Genomic DNA, 20,754 nt, shown 5'->3' with positions numbered 1-20,754 from the left:
CTCACAAGGATGAGCCAAGGAGTAGATTTACCCCAAGCCCCTCCTCCCCCATTCTAGCAACACAAGGGAGAGAAGTGGAGCTAGGAAAGCACTATCAAAAGCTTGAACTAGAAGGGTCCACTTATAATAAAAGGATTTTTTTCCATTTATAAAACTGTAAATATAGCTCTTTATGTGGTTGAACCCTCTGATGCAGAACTGTGGATAGGGCCTGACTGTGGGACTTGAACATCCTTGGATTTTGGTATTCATGGTGGCGTCTGGAACCAATCCCCTGCAAATTCTGAGGGCTGAGTGAATCACTCAGAGAGAAACAAATGAGCAAACAATCCAGCTCTGCAGTACCCCAAATGTTCTCAAACACGTGCTTTGATTTGTATTCAAATACCAAGTTTTTCTACCCTCTTTTTTCCCTCTGTTGAGTCTACCGGGGTCTTCTTTAGGGGTCCTAGGCCACCCACCAGATAGTCCTTTGGTCCTATCTTCATGATTACCCTAATTTAAACTTTTTTTTCCCCCACCAGATATGTGCAACTTATAGTATGCAAAGATCCAGGAAGTTACTTTCCAATATGTCTCATGATCTCAGTTGGTATTAACTGACCTATATAATTTTTTCCTATTAACGCACTTTTTGTTTTTGGTCCAAACCTGTTATTAGTTTTATATTTCATGGTTGATTTTACTTCTTATGAATTTACTTGTCAATATTTTAATGTACAAAATACTGCCAAGTACATAAAAGATTGCTAACACATACATCAGTGGCTTCTGGGGATTGGAACTGGGTAGCTCTGAAACTGTATGGTAAAGAGATTTCTGAGCTTTTTAATGTTGAATCATGAGTGAATGAGTACCTAATCAAAAATTACTTCTGAAAAAATAAATAATAAAAAGGATAAGATGAGTAGGGAGATCCTACAGGTGGGCAGAAGAGTGGGAGGAGGTAGTTTAGGAAGAGCAAAAGGAAAAGAGGAGCCACCTGCCATAGGAAGTAGAACTCCAGAGCATGTACTTTTTTTTAGAAAGTATATGTGAAAATGTAGATATATAAAATAAGCATTAGCAGTTTCATTTATTCTAAGAATGAATCCAGTAGGAATTTTTTAAAAGTGATTTTAGACATGAATTGTGGCAAATACCCCCTAGAGAAAGTATGAGTTTGAAACACAATTTCAAAATCCACCTAGTCTCATAGTACTAGTTTGTCTGACTCTGAGAAAGTTACCTTCTCCGAACCTCTGTTTTTTGTTTTTTTGTCTTTTTTTGCCATTTCTTGGGCCATTTCGCGGCATATGGAGGTTCCCAGGCTAGGGGTCCAATCGGAGCTGTAGCCGCCGGCCTACGCCAGAGCCACAGCAACTGGGGATCCGAGCCGCGTCTGCAGCCTACACCACAGCTCACAGCAACGCCGGATCCTCAACCCACTGAGTGAGGCCAGGGATTGAACCCGCAACCTCATGGTTGCTAGTCGGATTCGTTAACCACTGAGCCACGACGGGAACTCCCCTGAGCCTGTTTTAACTATAAAGTGGAAGTTGTAGTACCTTTACCACAGACTTAAACAGAGAGCATCATATAACTGGCGTTCCCTTCCTACCAGGGTCATGCTCGCCATGGTTTTTAGGCAGTAAACTGGATGGATGACGTAAACATCCATTGTCAACGCATTATCTTCTCATTTCATAGCCCAAAAGTCCCCGAAAGTACAGAGAAGGATAATCAAGTGGACAGACTCACCCGAAGAAAGGAAGCACGGAACAGGGCAGGAAGGAGGAGCAAGAAGCAAAGGGCACGAAGCTGAGAGCGAGAGAAGGAGGAGGATCCCAAGATAAAGACTCCAAACCCGGAAAGGGAAATTTGGAATTCAGGTCTGGAGTAAAGAGGGGAAAAAGACCTGGGTCGCCGGATTCGTACTCCAGGAGATGAATGTACTCGAACTGGCCTGACAGTGCGCCTTGTGAAAGGAGAGAGAACGCACACATTCCTTACCTGCTGCCTAAGTCCACGGCCACGGTTCGGGACCTCCCGCCACTCCATAGTGCTCGCACCTGCAGCTGGGTGAGTGTCCGATCCCTCCCTGGCAGACGGAAGGGACCTCCGCCCAGCGGCCGAAGCCGGAGGCATGAGCAGCAGCCCCTGCAGGCCGCCATGACACCCTGCACGCGCTCAGCCCGGGCTGCGCCCTGATTGGCTTACTCTGCAGAAGGTGGGGCGGAGTCTGATGCAGTTTCGTTTCCGTGGTGCCGGGGGCGGGGAACGCCGAGGAAGTGGATACCTGGCCCCTTTCTACGAAGCCTAGTAAGGGTCAAACCTATCTGAATGCGATTGTGATTTAACTTCGTAACAGACAATGAACAGCAATTAGAAAAGTGTTTGGGTTTTGTTTGCTTTGCTATCACAGTTTCAAAGAGAGTCCTAGAATAATGTAAGTGTTTAATACATAACTATAGTGGTAATAGAAGTACTCAGAAAACACATTACTATGATTTCGGCTTCTGCTAGCTGAGAATTAGAATTTGTGTAGTGGGCCACCCCGGCTTTTATTTTATAAATTTCAAACAAGTGTGTTACTACCAAGATTTGCGTTAACTTATTTCTATTAAGTTAATTTCACTTCTTGTTGACCTATATCATCATTTTATATATCTTTATGGTCATTTTTGGATTCATCCTCATTTCCATTGTTAATATTTAGCAACTCTTTCTTTACAAATCAACCCTTAAATGCAAAATGCCCGCTACTTTTTTTTTTAAATATTTTGGGAAATGAAAAAAAGTTTTGGAATTTGAATTTGATAAATTTTTAGGGGGTGGATAAATTTCTTCCATTCCTCCTAATCCAGTTTGTTGGAAAATCTTTATATGGTACCTGGAATGAACCCAGTGATCATTTTTCTATTATGAGGGTCATATTTCTCTTTTAAGGTCATAATGCCTCCCCTCAAAGAAATCCAAACAAAGAAATCCAAACAACGAAACTCAATGAACACTTAAACAGGTTTTTAAGAACAAAAAATGTTAATTCCAAACAAATTATTTAGTGGCAAAACAGCTCTCTTACACCTTGCTCTCAAAGAGCTATTATCACTGATTTGGAATTTCCATGCTGATAGAAGGGATTATTGATAACTGTTTATAGGTATTTAGTATTAGTTTTTGCCTTTTCCTTTGCTTTTGACTTAACCTTGTGTTGCCAGTGTGGGTTTGATCCCTAGCCCTCGGATCTTCTGCTTACTGCAGACACGGCCAAAAAAACAAAAACAAAACCAAAAAAAACCACCAAAAATCAAACCTACCACTGCATTAAATGATTATCAATTAAAATTTAATTTGGTTTGTAGTTTATTTGGGGCTATAAATGTATTTATTTTAGTTTTATGACTAAGCTACAAGAATAAGGGGATTATGTCTTGCTATATATTTGTGCATATGTAAGCAACATAATAAAAAGTATCTTCGAACACTGAAGGGATCCATCAAAATTTAGTACTCAACTTTAAGAAAGTCTGCCCAACATCAGTGCCAGAGAAATCTTTCTAAATCACAAACCTAAATGTGTCTCCATCCTGATTAAACTTTACCGATGGCTTCCTAAATCTTTAATCAACACGATAAAATCTCAACTGCTTTGTGTGGACTATGAACCTTTCGTATTTAGCCTCATCAGTTTTGACTTACTACCCTACTTCCTTATCTCCCTCTCCTCACTTTATTTTATTTCATTTCATTTATTTATTTATTTTGCTTTTTAGGGCCACACCAGGGACATATGGAAGTTCCCAGGCTAGCCGTCTAACTGGAGCTGCAGCTGCAGCTTCTGGCCTATACCACAGCCACAGCAACTGAGAATCTGATTGCCATCTTCAACTTAAATCACAGCTCAAGGCAACGCCGCTTAACCCACTGAGCAAGGCCAGGGATCCAACCTTCATCCTTATAGATACTAGTTGGTTTTGTTTCTGCTGCGCCACAAAGGGCACTCCCTTCCTCTCCTCATTTTATATTCCAAGTAAACTGAAACTTGTTCCTCTGTAACATTACCACCCTCTCTTTTTTCTCCATGACTTTCCTCGTGTGATTCTCTGTACTTCACACATTCCCTCTCATGTGTCCATCTCGCAAACTTAGTCTCTTGTCTCAGCTTCAACACTATCCTCTCTGACATCCCCAGCTTGATTTATGGGTACAATCTACATCTGTCCTTCCACTTTATTGATTAATTAATATGGTCATTATTTCACCCATGGAAATGAATGTGGGAATATATATTGCATAGTGGTTAAAATTGATGACTCTGGCATCAGATTGTCTAGATTTGAATCTTACCACTGTCACTTCTTAAACAGGTGACTCTTGGTAAGTCACTTACTCTTTCTATACCTCAGTTTCTTCATTTGTAAAGTGAGAATGAATATAACATCTACCTCTTAGGGCTGTTATGTGGATTTAATTGCAATCTTATTTTTATGGAACTAAGCATAGTCTCTGCCACATGGAAAGTGTAATAATGTGTTGTGAAATATTTATCAAATACCTGCTTTATGCCAGGCAATATAGTAAGCTCAGGGGATATAAGGGAGTTGAAATGGTTACAGGGTGTAATAGCCACTGCTTTATAGAATTTGAAGTCTAGTATGAGAGAATGACAAAACACAACAAAGCAAATAAAAATTAGAGTGTGATTAATGCTAAGAAAGGAATAAAGTAGATGTGAAAATAGAAAACAGTGGGATGGAGAAAGAACTTACATAAACTAAGATGGCCAGGGAAAGACTTCCTGAGGAGGAGACTTTAAGTCAGTCTGAAGGATGAGGAGACAGCTTCTGAAACCTGGGGCCAGGTGGGAGCAGCCACTTGCAGGGGGAGTGTTATCCCTGAGTTAGGAAAGAGTTTGGCTTCTGTGAGGACATATGAAAAATCCATTGTGCCTAGATAGTGGTAAGCAGGAGTGGGCAGAGATGAGGAAGGAAAAGGTAGTCATTGGAAAGTTTAAATAGGGCAGTAGTATGATCTAGCCTATATTTTAAGATGATCCCTCTGTTTACTGAGTCCAGAGTGGCTTGGAGGAGGAGAAAGTAGTATCAAGATAAGGAGTAATACAGTGGTAAGGGTGACAGGGAGAAAAGATGGATGGATAGGGAATATATTTTAGTGTTGGAATTGATAGGATTTGATGACTTGGATACTGGGGAGGGGGAAATTAAGACTATTAATAGGCTTAGATGGGTGAGAAATGCAGTGTCTGAGACACTGGAGCGCCGTTGCTGTCAAGATAGTTGGATCTGATTCAAGGAGAGGACTGGAGTAATATAAATTTAAGATTAATCAGCACACCAATGATGTCACAAGCCATGGAAATGCATGATACCACCTAGAGAGAGGTTAGAAAGAAAAGAGAAGAAAGCCTCAGTCTGTACCCTGAGGAGGAGAGGCTGCCAAGGCCCTGGAGATGGAGACTACCTTATGGCAGGAGGAAAGCTAGGCTGTATCACGCTAGGTATTATCCATGTGCACCTGCTGCATCCATTTTCTACCCTTCTCAGCTCTGTTCTGTACCCAACTCCCTGGCCCTCTGACTGGTTGGATCAGCTTATGGGAGACACCTGCAGCAGATCAGAGAGCTAGAGGAGAGAGGGATTTAAAATAGTCATAATTCCTTCCAGTGGCCTTGCTTGCTTGGCTCTAGCTATCACTCCAGTTACACTATCTCCTCTCCTCACTGCTTCAAGCTTTAATAGTTTTCTACTGTTGTCTATCTCTCAGTGCCTCAGCATTCTTTATTGTTAGTTCCAGAACCAGCCTTCCCCTGCAAATGATCCCTTCATTAAAGTCTCTTCAGAACTCATCCAAGGATGCCCTCTGTTTCCTGGTTCCCTTTACCCCACTCCTCAGAGAGGGGCTATCTCCACTCTTTTGCTTTCAACGGTAGAACTATTACTTGTCACTAGAAGTGTGTTATCCTGGAGGTGGAAGATGGGGCTATGCTGTGCTGACTAACCCTTAGTCTTAGGAAGGTATTATGTCCCTGGATCTTGGGTGGGGGTTGCATTCTCTGTGCTCATGCCCTTCTTCCTGCTGTAATTCTGGGCCCAGCATGTATTCTGCCTCTTCCTCAGGGGTAAAGTGTTCGGTTCTGTTTCTTCTTTTACCTGCAGTGGGTTTCCACAGTGCCTTTGGGTGAGCGCATTTACCTTCACAGAGTGGATAAAGCTTTCATTCCTATGGGGAGGTATGGGGGACAGATCCAGTGGGGCTTCTGCCTTTCCCGCAGTGGCTGCCGTCTTCCTTCCCTAGGCCTGCACCATGAAGGACACTTTCTCAGGACTCTTGCTCTTATCCTAGGCCTTTTTGTAAGTGCCCAGTGAGGGACATAGAGAAGGGCCTGTGAGTGGTTATGAATTCCTCTCGTGTCTGCAGCCTCCAAGGGTCCTATATTCTCTTGGTAGCCCACACCTGGCCTTTAGTAATTGGTTAAAAATTTTAGTTGAGGGAGTTTCTGTTGTGGCTCAGTGGGTTAAGAACACAACAGTGTCCATGAGAATACAGGTTTGATCCCTGGCCTTGCTCAGTGGCTTAAGGATCTGGTATTGTTGCAAACTATGTTATAGGTTGCAGATGTGGCTCGGATCTGGCATTGCAGTGGCTGTGATGTAGGCCAGCAGCTACAGTGCCAATTCAACCCCTAGCCCAGGAAATTCCAGATGCTTCAGGTACAGCTGTAAAAAGAAAAAAAGAATTTTAGTTTATTTTTCTGGTCAACATCTATTGGTGATTGTGACAGGTAAGCAAAAGCTCACGTCCCATCTCTCTTTGGAGGCTCTTTCCTTAGATTTCAGGTTAGCTGGTTATTCTATCACTTTAGCTCTCTAATAGGTTCTGAAAGAGTTGTGAATTTCCAGGTTGTCTGGCTTTGTTGTTACCATTGTTGCTATTATTGTTAATGAGGGTGGGATTTTCTTTTCAGATTTCTGCATCTTAAGCAGAAGCCAGAGGTCTTACATGTAATTCAAGACCTTTCCTCTCCACTAGTCCAGAGAAGTGAAGAAAAGGTAGAATTTGTTCTTTAATTATTTTGTTTTTTAGCTTCATCCTGCCTCCATAATTTTTTTGGCTCTTCCAGGATTGGGATACAGGAGGAGGGAGCAGAAGAGAGATAAAAGAATTTAATTGCTGGAGTCAATGGAGTTCTTATTTGATACTGTCTTCTTTTCATGTCCACTATCACTGTGAAATTCCATAGCTGGCTATGATGTGGGTGTATGTTTGGGTTGTCTGGTGACCTCTGCTGGTACCAACAAAATGCACAGTTTCCTTCTGTGGATAGATAATGTGGTGACACTTTATGAGTTTCCCAGCTTCTGCTCCTGGTGTTCTATTACACAGCTTCTTATTGCTGAGATCCTTTTGTCCTGGTTCTTAGCCCTCTTGAGTAAAGTACCATTGAAATAGCTTCCTTGAGTTCTCTTGGCCCACAGACTCGCACATCCTTGCCCCCCAAACGGGTAACATTGTAGTAAGTTACACTGACCGCTTTTCTTGCTCTGCCACTGCAGGTGGCTCTAGTCAGCCTCTGGCCTCCAAATTCTCTTATGTGGGAAGCAAGCACTAGCGTGTATATTCTTCCTTTTTTTCCCTTTGTGATTTGCTTCAGGATTTGCTTTTTTTTTTTTTAAATTTTATTGGAGTATAGTTGACTAACAATGTTGTATTGGTTTCAGGTGTACAGCAAAGTGACTCAGTCATACATATACACATATCCATTCTTTTTTCCATATAGGTTATTACAAACTATTGAGTAGATTTTCCTGTGCTATGCAGTATGTTCTTGTTAATTATCTATTTTATACAGTAGTGTGTATATGTTATTGTGGGAATAGGTTCTGAAAGAGTTGTGAATTTCCAGGTTGCCAAAACTCAGCCTCTGTCCACTGGTGACAAATAGGAATGGGGAGACAGGGTTTTGCGTGAAGGAGAAAAAAACAGCTTTTATTGCTTTGCCATGCAAAGGAGGCCTTATAAAATGTGGGAAAGAATTGCAGGGAGTTTTATAGTCTAAAAGGAGAAAAACAGGGTTTCAGATAAGAATCAGGGTTGGGACAGATATGCATTCTTCCTTTTGCAGAATCATAGTGTTTGAGGCTGGCATCAGGAGATCTCAACATGATTCTGGTGGTGGTCTTCTGGGTTATTGCCTAAAATAATAGTACCTGCAAAAAGGGCATATTGATCTGAGATTAGAACAAACTAGGAAAGTTCCTGAAGAACATCATGTGCTAATAATCTTTAACCCACAGGCAGTTGTGCTTAGGGTTCCTAATCTTTAGTTTACAGGTGATTGTGTTTAGGATGCAGTCAGGTGAGGGAGGAGCACAAGGAAGGGCTCCAAGCTGTTCCTTTTCAAAGTATTCATTTCTAGGGAGTTCCCATTGTGACTCAGTAGTAACGAACCCGACTAGTATCCACAAGGATGAGGGTTCTATCCCTGGCCTTGTTCATTGGGTTAAGGCTCTGGCATTGCCACCAGCTGTGGTGTTGGTCACAGATGAAGCTTGGATCTGGTGGTGCAGTGGCTGTAGCTTAGGCTGGCAGCTGCAGCTCTGATTTGACCCCTAGCCTGGGAACTTCCACTTTCTGTGAGTGCAGCCCTAAAAAGAGAAAAATAAAGTATAATTTCTAAAAGAAGCATAAGGAATATAACATTTCTTTTAGGTGTATAAGATGCCTATATCATTATGTGTATCTCTTGAGGGGGGAACTAGGATACTGCCCCAAGGTTATACTATTGTGGCTTGACTGTTCCTCCCTTGGCTTTGCATCCCTTCCCTTTCCTGATGATCAACTGTCAAAACCTGCCCCTTAGAACTCAGGGAAGGCCATGGAGGCTGAATGAAGCTCACTTCCTAAAAACAAGAAATGGGGGACACAGAAAGGCTTTTGTGCCCAGGAGCCTGCTCAGTTTTACCCTCAAAGTTTTCACCTATGGTAACCATAAGACTGGTTTTGAAATCTGTTTGTTGCTGTTTTTCAAATAAGTTCTTTTGTATCACTTTTTATTAGAATCCACATATAAGTGATATATGATATTTGTCTTTTTCTGTCTGACTTACCTTACTCAGTATGATAATCTCTAGGACCATCTGTGTTGCTACAAATGACATTGTTTCATTTGTTTTTATGGTTGAATAATATTCCATTGTATATATGTATCACATCTTCTTTATCCATTCCTCTGTCAGTGGAGATTTGGGTTGCTTCCATGTCTTAGCTATTGTAAATAGTGCTGCAATGAACGTTAGAGGGCATACAAGTTTTCCAATTAGAGTTTTATCTGGATGGATGCCTAAGAGTGGAATTGCTGGGTCATATGGTAGTTCTGTAGTTAATTTTTAAAGAAACCTCCATTCTGTCCTCCATAGTGGTTGCACTAATTTACATTGCCACAAACAGTGTAGAATGGTTCCCTTTTCTCTACACCCTAGAGTCTACATTTTTAAATATCCCTATATGGCCGCTTTGGTCTATGGCAGGATGGACTCTCACCCAAAATTTGGTTTGGATGCCAAAACTGATATGAAGCCCCCACTCCCATCCCCACCCACATAACAAGTAATATGAAAATGTATATTACTTATGTAATGAGGCTTTGTGGAGGGAGCAGGGGAGGCTCTACAAGCTGATCTGAAAGTGGCTTGAGTGAGCAAGGAAATTAGTGTCCTTATGAGAGGAAACACCAGAACTCTTTCTCTCTGCCATGTGAGAACACAGCGAGAGCACGGCCATCAACAAGCCAGGAAGAGAGCTCTCATGAACCAGTAATGCTGGATCTTGATCTGGGACTACAGATCCGTGAGAAAATATACATCTGCTGTTTAAGTCAGTCAGTCTATGATACCAGCTTGGAGTTTTCATTGTTGTTATGAGGTCTGGCTGGGGTGTGGGTCCCTATGTGTAGGTGGTCAGAAGCTTGTGCAGTTTGAATTTTCTACTTGTGCCAAAGGAGGAAGTGTTCAAGCTTTCTTGTCAGTGTGCCCAGCTGTAAGGCACCAAGGGAAGAGGGACAATGAGGGTTAAAATTTATCAGCAACTAAATATCAAAAAAAAAAAAAAAGGATTCAAATTCTTTATCCAGTCCTTCAGCTCTAGGAGACATGTCACACCTTCCTGAGAACTCTTACTATTTGCTCCTATCTCATGGCATCACAGGACTATTCTATAGCTTAATAAATGTTTAGCTGGGGAAGGAAATATTTATGTTTTTCTCATTCTCTTTCAGTAGTTTTCTTTATCTTGAGCTCCCATTGGCTGAGGGTAGAATGGGCAGGGAAGGCTCTGTCTGTCTTCCTTTACAGAGAGGGTAGGAAAAATGCCACATCATGCCTAACTAGGCTGGTAACTCTTTACCTACATGATTCTCTTTGAGTTCCAGATTGCTAGGTCCTCTGTTTTGGCTGGAATGGTTGATGGGAGTTGATAATTATGACGTGGTTTTGTCTCTCTCTTTTTTTTTTTCATTTCTTTTTAACAAAAACCTGAACCTCTGCGGTGACCTGAGCCACTACAGTCAGATTCTCTTCTTTTTCTTTTCACTGCCACAGCTGTGGCACATGGAAATTCCCAGGCTAGGGGTTGAATCAGAGCTGCAGCTGAGGCTTATGCCATAGACATGGCAACACTGGATCCAAGCTGCATTTGTGACCTATGCTGCAGCTTGTGGCAATGCCAGATCCTTAACCCACTGGGAGGGGCCAGGGATCAAACTTGCATCCTCGTAAAGACAACATTAGGTTTCTAACCCACTGAGGCTCAACGGGAACTTGAGAACTTCTGCTATCTCATAGAATGTTGGGTGTAATCGTTGCTCATTATTGTCACTTTTGGAGACTTCCCAAGTCCTGGTACAGTAGGAAAGGTCTCCATTCAACATCCCATTTTACACATAGTGGGAGGAAAGTTTCCTTCACTGAAATGGAAAGCAAAGTGGGGATAAGTGCAAATGCAGGTGAGTTTGAAGGCTTGCCTAGGGGAGGATCAAAGAAATGTGTTTTACTTCAGTATCTTTAATGAAGTTTGAGGAAATGCCAGTAGCAGAGAGTTGGGGGGGAGGTGGGATGGGGTGGAAATAAGCTATATGAAATTTAGGAAGGATGTAATTTTGGGGGCATAGAAAAATCAGTCTACCCAGGAAACATACAGTTGCCAGACCTTGGTGCATGACTATATATGCTCTTTGAGGTTTGTGAAGATGGATTTCAAGGGAAACCAGCCTATTCATTTTGGTGATTTTTTTTTTTTCTGGTAAAGTTTATCTGCTTGGTGCAAGAATGGAGAAAGTGAGTGGTAGGATTTATCTAGAGATAAGGTTTTCTCTGTGCTGCGACTGAGGTGTGTTTCCTCATGTTGAAGCCCTAAACCCAGTGTTTGGAATAAGGAAGTAATTACGGTTAAATAAGTTCATAAGAGCAGGACCCTGATAGGATTAGTGTCCTTATGAGAGGAAACACCAGAACTCTTTCTCTCTGCCATGTGAAACACACAGCGAGAGCATGGCCATCTACAAGCCAGGAAGAGAGCTCTCATGAGGAACCAATAATGCTGGATCTTGATCTGGGACTACAGATCAGTGAGAAAATATACATCTGCTGTTTAAGTCAGTCAGTCTATGATATTTTGTTATGGTAGCATAACAAGACTAAGACACTATGCATGAATTACAGAGGGAGAGAGGGGCATAAGAGGTGGGGATATTTGTGGAGGAATGGTTATAAGGTTGGGACTATGAAATCTAGGCTGGACAAGAAGCTCCAAATATGAAGTCAAGAAAACACTGATAAACAGTGAGAAATGGTGGTGTCAGTGGATTGAATATTGAATTAGAGTAGTCAGAATTAAAGATGGTTGTTTTCAAGGTTCACTCATATAGAGTGAATATATCAGTATGTCATTCTTTTTAATGGCTGAATAATATTTCATTGTATGTATACACAATTTATTTCTCTTTATCAGTTAATAGATTGAGGCTATTTCCAGGTAAATGATTCAATAGGCTTTTTTTTTTTTTTGGAGTGAATTTGTTTTAGTCTCCCAAGTTATATGGATGTGTATATATGTAATGAAGTGGTCTAGAATATGCTGCTGCAAAATAAGCCACTTTATCATAAGGATTCTTTTGAGCTGAAGGAAATTGAGAACGAATAAATATAAGAAAAGTTCTCATATGTATATGTGTAACCGATTCACTTTGCTATACACGTGAAATTAACACAACATTGTGAGTCAATTATACTCTGATAAAATTTAAAAAAAGCAGAGCTCCCATTGTGGCTCAGTGGTAATGAACCTGATTAGTATTTATGAGGATGTGGATTCCATCCCCAGCCTCGCTCAGTGGGTTAAGGATCTGGCGTTGCTGTGAGCTATGGTGTAGGTCACAGATGTGGCTCAGTGGGTTAGGGATCTGGCATTGCTGTGGCTGTGTTGTAGGCTGGCAGCTACAGTTCCCATTTGACCTCTAGCCTGGGAACTTCCATATGCCCTGGGTGCAGCCCCAAAAAGCATCAAAAAAAAAAAAAAAGAAAGAATGAAAAAGTCGTTTGCCCTAAAACTAGGGCATAAATTTTTCTTTGTGAAGGTGGCATAAGTTTCCCCTCTTCCTCTCTTCTTCTGTATCAGGATGAGGATGACCCTTATCACTGGAGATGGAGGGCTGGCACTGAGATGAATCTGCATAATCAAATCTTACTAAAATAACTCTCATCTTCCATTAGTGTCCTTCAATTTATCATTACTAGAAGCCCCAACCCCCCTTTCCTCTGTCTACTTGCTTTTTTTTTTTTAATTTATTGCCTTTTATTAAAATCTAGCCCCTGAGTCTTTGGGTTTTCACTTGTTTTTTATGAAGCCCTTGTGCATATAAAGATAACACCAGTAAAATTTGTATACCTTTTCTTTTGTTTATCTTTTGTCAGTATAATTCACTGGCCTTAAATACTTAACCTAGGAGTGTAGCGGGAAAGTTTAAGAAACACCTGTTCCTCATTGTCATGGACTTAGCAAAGCTGTGACTGGATATCACCATTGGCCCACATTTGCTGCTGTGAAGGACTCAATAGCAGGTTAGAACATTTCCTTCCTTTGGGCTCGTCATGGAACCTTTCTGGTACAGGTAGCAGATAGCTTTTCAGTGTCCTCCGCAGGAACCAAGTGAACTGAGCTGGGGCTTTGGATCAGTTAGATGACTGAGAACTCCCTCCTCAAGGCAGAGGGTAGGAGCGAGGTAGGTAACTGAGGGATAATATTTACTGCTACTTTTGGGGAGGAGTAAAAGGGATAGTAAAAATTCCTTCAGCCTTTCTTTCTCTTGATGTGTTGAAATTTCCTTCTATCCCTTAAATAAAAGAAGAGGTGATGAAAGAGGCCTGCCCCAGTAAGGGGATCACTCCTAATCTTTCCATACCTTAATAAAACAGCTAGATTCTGTATCTAGACCCTAAACCCATGAGTATTCCTCTGTATCCTGATATCTCCAATCACCATTATGGTTGTTACTTCTGCCACCATTAGTCATTGTCTTTTTGCTACTGGATGAATTTTCCAGTACAGACCATACCCCTGAAGCATTCATTGTCACCAACCGGCTAGGAAAAAGTTTTACAGAATTGTGATGAATAAAATCAACTAACAAATAAATTTTTGCATATGTTTGTGTGTCTTTAGGGTTCTAACTAAATGTAACCCCCATTGGATTGCAATTTAAATTTTTATGTTAGTTGTTCTTTGGATAATGGGATCATTGTTCCTTTTCACAAAACAGTTCCTATAAAGTTAGCATGAAGGAACAGTAATTGAGCACAAAAGCCTGACCTTGCTAACACTCTTGCATGCTCAGTCAAATTAATTACAACCATTATGGCTTATATTAACTGTGTTTGTCATTTGTAATTAATGTGGATTAAAATTTGAAGGACATTTTTTTGTGTTTTTGTTGTTGATTATGCTAGTGGAAATTTTAGACCATGTTAACATTTTCTCTTGCTCTTTAAATTTTTTTCTGTGTTTTCTGAACAGAATAATTTTGTCTTTGATCCAGTTTTGGAATAGGCTGGCTTTAATGTTTGTTTGGTCAGGAACAATGTAAAGCCATCCCTCACCCAATTCCCTCCTTCTCTCTTCGAGAGTTCACACAAAAGTCTGATCAGAAGAGAAGCAATCGATACGTTTGAGTTTTGGCTTATTAGGTAAGATGATAATGTTGATACAAATTTGGGATGTCTTGGAGATACTTAAGGTTTTGTATTAAAATATACTTACTGGAGTTCCCGTCGTGGCGCAGTGGTTAACGAATCCGACTAGGAACCATGAGGTTGCGGGTTCGGTCCCTGCCCTTGCTCAGTGGGTTGAAGATCCAGCGTTGCCTTGAGCTGTGGTGTAGGTTGCAGACGCTGCTCGGATCCTGAGTTGCTGTGGCTCTGGGGTAGGCCGGTGGCTATGGCTCCGATTTGACCCCTAGCCTGGGAACCTCCATATGCCGCAGGGGCAGCCCAAGAAATAGCAAAAAAAAAAAGCCAAAAAAAAAAATATATATACTTACTGTGTTTTGGATATGAAGCAGGTGGATCTGCAGACAGGCATGAGCTGTTGCTAATAAATGGACTATTGTATTCAAAGTAGGTTTATGTTATCATTGTTAACCATGGTTAAAATCACAAGCCTTTAGCTTCTCATAGCTTGTTTTCTTTTAAAGAGATAATGTAACAGGTAATACACTATTCCTTGAAATGTTTGTATTCTCCCTAGGAGTTCCCACTGTGGTGTAATGGGTTAAGAGTCTGACTGCAGAGGCTTCAGTTGCTGTGGAAGTGTGGGTTCGATCCCCGGCCCAGTGCAGTGGGTTAAAGGATCATGCATTGGTGTAGCTGTGGTGCACCTGCGGCTTGGATTCAATCCCTGGCCCAGGAACTTCCATATATCATGGGTGGGGCCATAAAACAACAACAAAAAGCCAATCCATATATTGTTTTTCTTACAGTGTGCATCATTCTTACTTTCATTAAATATGTATGGAATCAATACCATTGCGTGAGAAAAGAGATATTTCTGTAGCAAATGCCTGCACAATTTTTGTTTCTTGAATACAGACTCTCATGGATTCTGAACAAGGCAATGCTAGGGTGAAGAGGGCAAATAAGATTTCTTTCAGGCTCCTGACTAGTTCTCATTAGGCCTCCTTTAATTGGGTTTTGGCCTTAGATACATAGTTTAGTTTAATTGTTCATGGCTGGTTTGTTTTGCTCTCCCCATCAAAGTTTAACTCCTCTCATTCCCTCAATATTTTCTTAAGGAAAATTTTGGTTTTATCTTTCATAAAGTTTGTTTGCCTTGACTGTTAAGAAGGTATATTTTATTCAAGCCTTGATTTCTCTATACATTCCAATTATTATCACTTTTGATGAAGAGGTAAATTTGGAAAAGGTACTTAAAGTATTAGGGTTCAGTTTTGACAATAATTTATTATTGGTTCTGTTGGGTATAGCATTATACTGTTTTCACATTTATTATTTTACTTAATTTTAGAGAACAGTGGAACCTGGCCGTGTAGACTTGGCTTATATAAATTTATGTGCTGTGAGCTACAGAGAATTCAAATGATACGGAAGATTGTCCCCTCTTGAGAAATTTGCAAGGAGACATACAAATATGAGGAGATTATATTTTGAGATACTCATTCCTCTTTTCTAGTATTTTTTGCTATCCTACCATTTTCCCCCCACTCAGGAAGTAACTTGAGTATGGTACTGTCAACTGTCCCTGGGAAAGGTTATAAGAGAGAAAGTAATAGACACTTAGTTTTTGAATTTGAAATAAATGCAAACTATTGCCTTTGGGATGGATAGGCAATGAGATCCTGCTATATAGCACCAGGAACTATATCTAGTCACTTATGATGGCACATGATGGAGCATAATGTGAGAAAAAGAATGATGTGTGACTGGGTCACTTTGCCATATGGTAGAAAATTGACAGAACACTGTAAATCAGCTATAATGGAAAAAATAAAAATCATTAAAAAAAAGGAAAATAGATGCAGACAATACTTTGAAATAAATTATTTGTGTGCCTTTGGGCAAAAAGTTCTGCATAACACATAAAGTAGACTAGGAAGAGTACAGGATGATATAAAAACCATTTTTCCAGTTTGTGAAAAGATATCCTAGGGAGAAAATAAATACAGGTGTGTGGGGGGTAGCAATAGGAACTTCATGGAAGCTTGAGGATCTGTGAATAGAGAGGATTCAGCCATGGGAGCTACTTTCAGTCCCCTATAGAGCCATGCTCACTTACACGTTGGTGCTTTTACTTCTACCTTTGCTTAGAGTGTTTTCACATCTGTTAGTTCTTTTGGCTGATGCTTGTTTTTTCAGGAGGCAGCTCAGGTGTCATATCTGTTGAGATATCTTCCTTGGCTCACTTTAGTCTACTTAGTTTCTATCAGAAGAGGGATATTAACTCAGCAGGCCTGGGTTGCCCAAACCCTGTACATTCTAAAGGTCTTTAGGAGTGGCCCTTGATGACCTCCTGAGAGGTAACTTCTGAGCCCTTGAAATATCCTTTCTGATAAGAGTGTCTTTGTGTAACCGAGACTTTGTGTCACACCGGATGCAGGTATCCCAGGATTTTTTAAAGTTCACGTTACACCACATTGCTTTCACAAAAGACTGTATTATTAGTACCTGTTTTTGTGAACTGAAAGCGATCCAAACAGGAATTTTGCTTTTATGAAAAAAGGCAAAAAGAGGAAATAATGGTCAGCATTTGTTTGCAGTGAGCAGTTGCAGAGGCAGCAGCATCCTTAGCAGCAGGAGTAGCACTGCAAAGCTCCTTCCCCAGGGAACTACACTTGGCATTTTGGCATCCTGGCATCCAGCTGCCATAGCTTTGAACTGGCTTTATCTTGGTTTATATTGTACATCTATTAGCAAGATGTGTCCTAAGGTAATTCCTTCTTCATTTTACACTATTTTGGCTTATGAAAGTTTTCATGGGTATGCTCCACCTTTGAATAGCTGGGGAAAACAGTAGTTTATGCTAACAGTGTGATTTGTGGTGAGTGCCTGTTTTTTCATTACTGGGCTTTGGGTCATCCTATATCAGTTTGACCTTTAGGTGGAGAGTGGGAGACTGAGTAACTAAGGTCAGTCATGCAGGTGCATCATGCCAGTGTGCTCCCCCCATCCCCAATAAAAACTCTGGAACCAGGGCTCAGGTGGGTTTCCTTGGTTGGCAACCCTTTGTATGTTGTTGTTACACATCATTGCTGGGAGAGTTAAGTGCTGTCCATGAGACTCCTCTGGGAGAGGACATTTGGACGCTTGCATTTAGAATCTCCTGGACTCTGCTCTATGTACCTTTTTCCCTTGTTGATTTTAATCTGTATTTTTCTATAATAAATCATAATGTGAGTATGAAATCTTCTCTGTTTCTGTCCTTCTAGTGAATCAGAGAACCTGAAGGTTGTCTTAATACCCTATGATAATTTTATGATAAATGTATAACACTTATCATACAGTCTGTTCATTAATGCATTTATCCTTCCATCCATCCATTTGACCAATTAATTACTGAATGCCTACCAGGTACATGACATTGTGTTAAGCCCAGAGGTTTGGGAGTGAATATGATAGGCAAAATCTCTACCTTTAGTGGGTTTACAGTCCGATGGAAAAAGAGACAATTAAATTGATAGATATAATTTGTTAGGGTAGCACCTAGGATGGGCATAGTACAGGATGACATAGGGAATAGAGAGCTCAGAATCCAGCACAAACTGATGGGGAAGGATATTGGGTAAGCTGCTTGATAGGTAGGAAATGGCCAAGGGATAGAAAAAGTGGTAATGCAAATGTAACATATATGCAGAAACTAGGAAATGAGAGAGGAGTGAAATAAACTCATTATGTCTGGATTAGAATACTTGAGGGAGAAAGTGGCAAGATATTAGCCTAGAGAAGGGGCCAGAAAATGCAGCATTCTTTTAGCTACATTAAGAAGTGTGCTCTTTATTCTGCTATAAAGGGGGAGCCATTGAAGGGTTATAAACAGGGGAATGAACTGATTGGGTTTATTTTTAGAGTGGCTGCTCTGGCTATGATTTGTAAGAATGGATTGGAAAAGCACAAGGAAGTAGGGAAGGATACTCCTTAGGAGGCTATAGCAGAAATCCAGGTATGAAATAATAGAGGTCTAACCTGGGATGTTGGAAGTTCACTGGAGAAAAGTGAACAGATTCACAAGATGCTTCAGAGGTAGAACTGATAAGACACTAGGTAATGCATTGGATATTGAGGAGAGGGCATGAGAGTCAAACATGGCACTGTATGCCTGTCTTAGAAAGGTGTGAGCCACTGTGCTTCTCTTAGAGAAGTGAGAAAAAGGCCAGATTTGAGAAAAAAGATGAGTTCAGGTTTTGTCATGTTGATGTTGTTTAATGATTTTTTTCTTCTCTCATCTGTAAGCTGCATTTGTTCAGCCAGTTTTCCCAATACTATTTTTTAATATAATATATCCCACTATAACTCAATAGTATCATTCCTGAGATACTTCTCACTATGCAAATATGTTGTCAAAACAATCATTTCAGTAGAAAAAGGAAATAAGGGGTTAGAGAGTTTTAGATTGGCAATAACCAAGTTATTTTTGCTGCAGGGATTTCAATAATAACGGGATTTTGAATAGAAATGTATTTATTAAATACAAAAAATAATAAATTATATTAAAATCTACAGCACAAACTTCTTCATTTTCTTTACATTCCACTCACTCCAGATCCTTATTCTCCTCTTTAATATTAGGCCTTGACCTGGTAATTTTTCTTGTATCACACCTCACAAACCCCAGAGGTAAACATAAGATTTATGCCCAGGTAAATAAATATTGGACATGCCAACAGAGAAGCCAGCCTTCCCAGCAAAGTGTCTCTGTGTCCCATGCTTTGTACACATTTTCTCTACTTACTCAGCGTTATCTCCCTATCATAGTCGTATTGTTAAACTATTAATCATGTTATATCCCATAAGTGTTGTAAAAATTAGCACTATTGGAGAAATACTTGCTATCTTTCCCCCCCAATGAAATGAAATGCCACCTTTGTAATATGCTCAATTCTCAGAAACTGTATTTAAAAAAACTCTCCAGGAGATTCTGATATTTAGTCAGCCTTGTATACAATGACTATGGAGAATGTTAGGGTATGAACTGTAAACCAGAGTTTCTCCTCTGTAGCAAATTACCGTCCTGACAATGAGATGGCATGAACATAACATTTCAGTTTAACTAGCATGTATTGAATGTATTAAACACTGGGCTAGAAGTGGAGCTACAAATATAAGTGAGTCATGGTCTTCGCCTTCAAGTCTAGTAATGAGAGAGGCAGACACATAACCAGATGGTTTTAAAATGATGGCAATGTGTTGTAATGAAAGCCCTGTGCACAGCCTGCTGAAGAATTCCAGGGAAGCTTCCTTGGAGAGATGAATTTCAAACTGAACCAGAATCACAGGTATGAGTTTGTCAGGTACAGAATTGGAGCTGATGATGTCAGGGGCTACTGTTGGCACAGTATGAATGATACCTGCTCCCAAGGGTAATGCAACACAGAAGCCATGGAGGAGGGAGAACCAAGGGGAAGATGAATCCTGGCAGAACAAAGGCAGAGAAGTATCAAGTAACAGATTGTGTTGGGGGAACTGGAATCAGTTTGATGTTACTGGATTGCAAAATGAAGGTGGAAAGTGATAGGACACAAAACTAGATAATACATGATCCTATGCTATGGATCTTGGACTGTACTCTGTAGGCAGTGGAGAACTCTAGATGGATTTGAACAGAGGCGTTACGTGGAGACTTGAATCTCTAGGAGTTGGCTTGTGTGGTGGTACAGAGGATGGATTTGAGGGAGTAAGATTAGAGGAAAAGAAAAGAGTTAGAGACTAAATGCTAAAGTTTGTGAGAGATAATGAGGACAAGAGGATTGAGTGGGAGTGAATGTGAGATACTTGGGGAGAACAAAATTTGGCCCCTGATTCAAACTAAGGGAGGAGGATGAGGAAGGAGGACTCTAGGGTGACTCCCAGGTTTCTGAAAAGTTTGGAATATGAGAGAAGATGATGTCAGCTTTGGTCACACAGAGCTTAAAGTGGTTGTCAACCACCCACATGGATTTGTCCTGAAACACAAGGTCGAAGATGGTAAATGGCACAGAGGAAGTAGAAATAAAACTCGGAGGAGCATAGATAATTTCTTGTTTGCCAAAAGTAGTGTTTGACCTAAGCCATGAAGGATTGGAGATGAGATGGAAGAGAAATGTCTAAGCAGGAGTCCCCATTGTGGCTCAGTGGGTTAAGAACCTGACTAGTATCCGTGAGGATGTGGGTTCCATCCTTCGCCTGGCTCAGTGGGTTAATGATCTGATCTGGCATTGCCACAAGCTGCAGTGTAGTTCGCAGAAGCGGCTCTGATCTGGCATTGCTGTGGCTGTGGTGTAAGATGGCAGCTGCAGTTCTAATTTGACCCCTAGCCCAGAAACGTCCCTATGCCACAGGTGCTCATGGACACCCTTGCAATATTGAGAACAACTGAGACCTCCTATTTGTGATTACATTGAAGAATTTGCTACAGCCTGAGGAGGGGAATGTGGCCAGGTCATAAGAGACCTTGGAGTTTTATGTGTAAGGTGTTGGGCATTGCACTGGCAGTGAT

General features: G+C 40.8%; 1 protein-coding gene and 1 long non-coding RNA gene across 4 annotated transcripts in view; one reads left to right on the top strand and one right to left on the bottom strand.

The window, feature by feature from the left end:
* Positions 1-2,073, top strand: part of LOC125128055 (uncharacterized) — a 54,473-nt gene extending 52,400 nt beyond the window's left edge. Inside the window, exon 5 of the long non-coding RNA XR_007135127.1 lies at positions 1,690-2,073. This is a non-coding gene — a long non-coding RNA (uncharacterized LOC125128055). The remainder of the gene's footprint in view (positions 1-1,689) is intronic.
* PNPT1 (polyribonucleotide nucleotidyltransferase 1) overlaps positions 1-2,196 on the bottom strand; it is a 41,628-nt gene extending 39,432 nt beyond the window's left edge. The window contains exon 1 of one of the 3 annotated variants that reach the window (XM_047782048.1): positions 1,993-2,196. In XM_047782048.1, coding sequence (XP_047638004.1) covers positions 1,993-2,153 — 161 coding nt within the window. In that variant the 5' untranslated portion in view covers positions 2,154-2,196. The remainder of the gene's footprint in view (positions 1-1,992) is intronic. The other 2 variants (XM_047782046.1, XM_047782047.1) reach the window with 2 other exon arrangements.
* Between the last annotated feature and the right edge of the window lie 18,558 nt (positions 2,197-20,754).

Source organism: Phacochoerus africanus, chromosome 5 (genome assembly GCF_016906955.1).
Source record: "Phacochoerus africanus isolate WHEZ1 chromosome 5, ROS_Pafr_v1, whole genome shotgun sequence".
Taxonomy (NCBI): Eukaryota; Metazoa; Chordata; class Mammalia; order Artiodactyla; family Suidae; genus Phacochoerus; species Phacochoerus africanus.
Note: the sequence above shows the minus strand (reverse complement) of the source record. Positions and strands in the feature narration are given on the sequence as shown.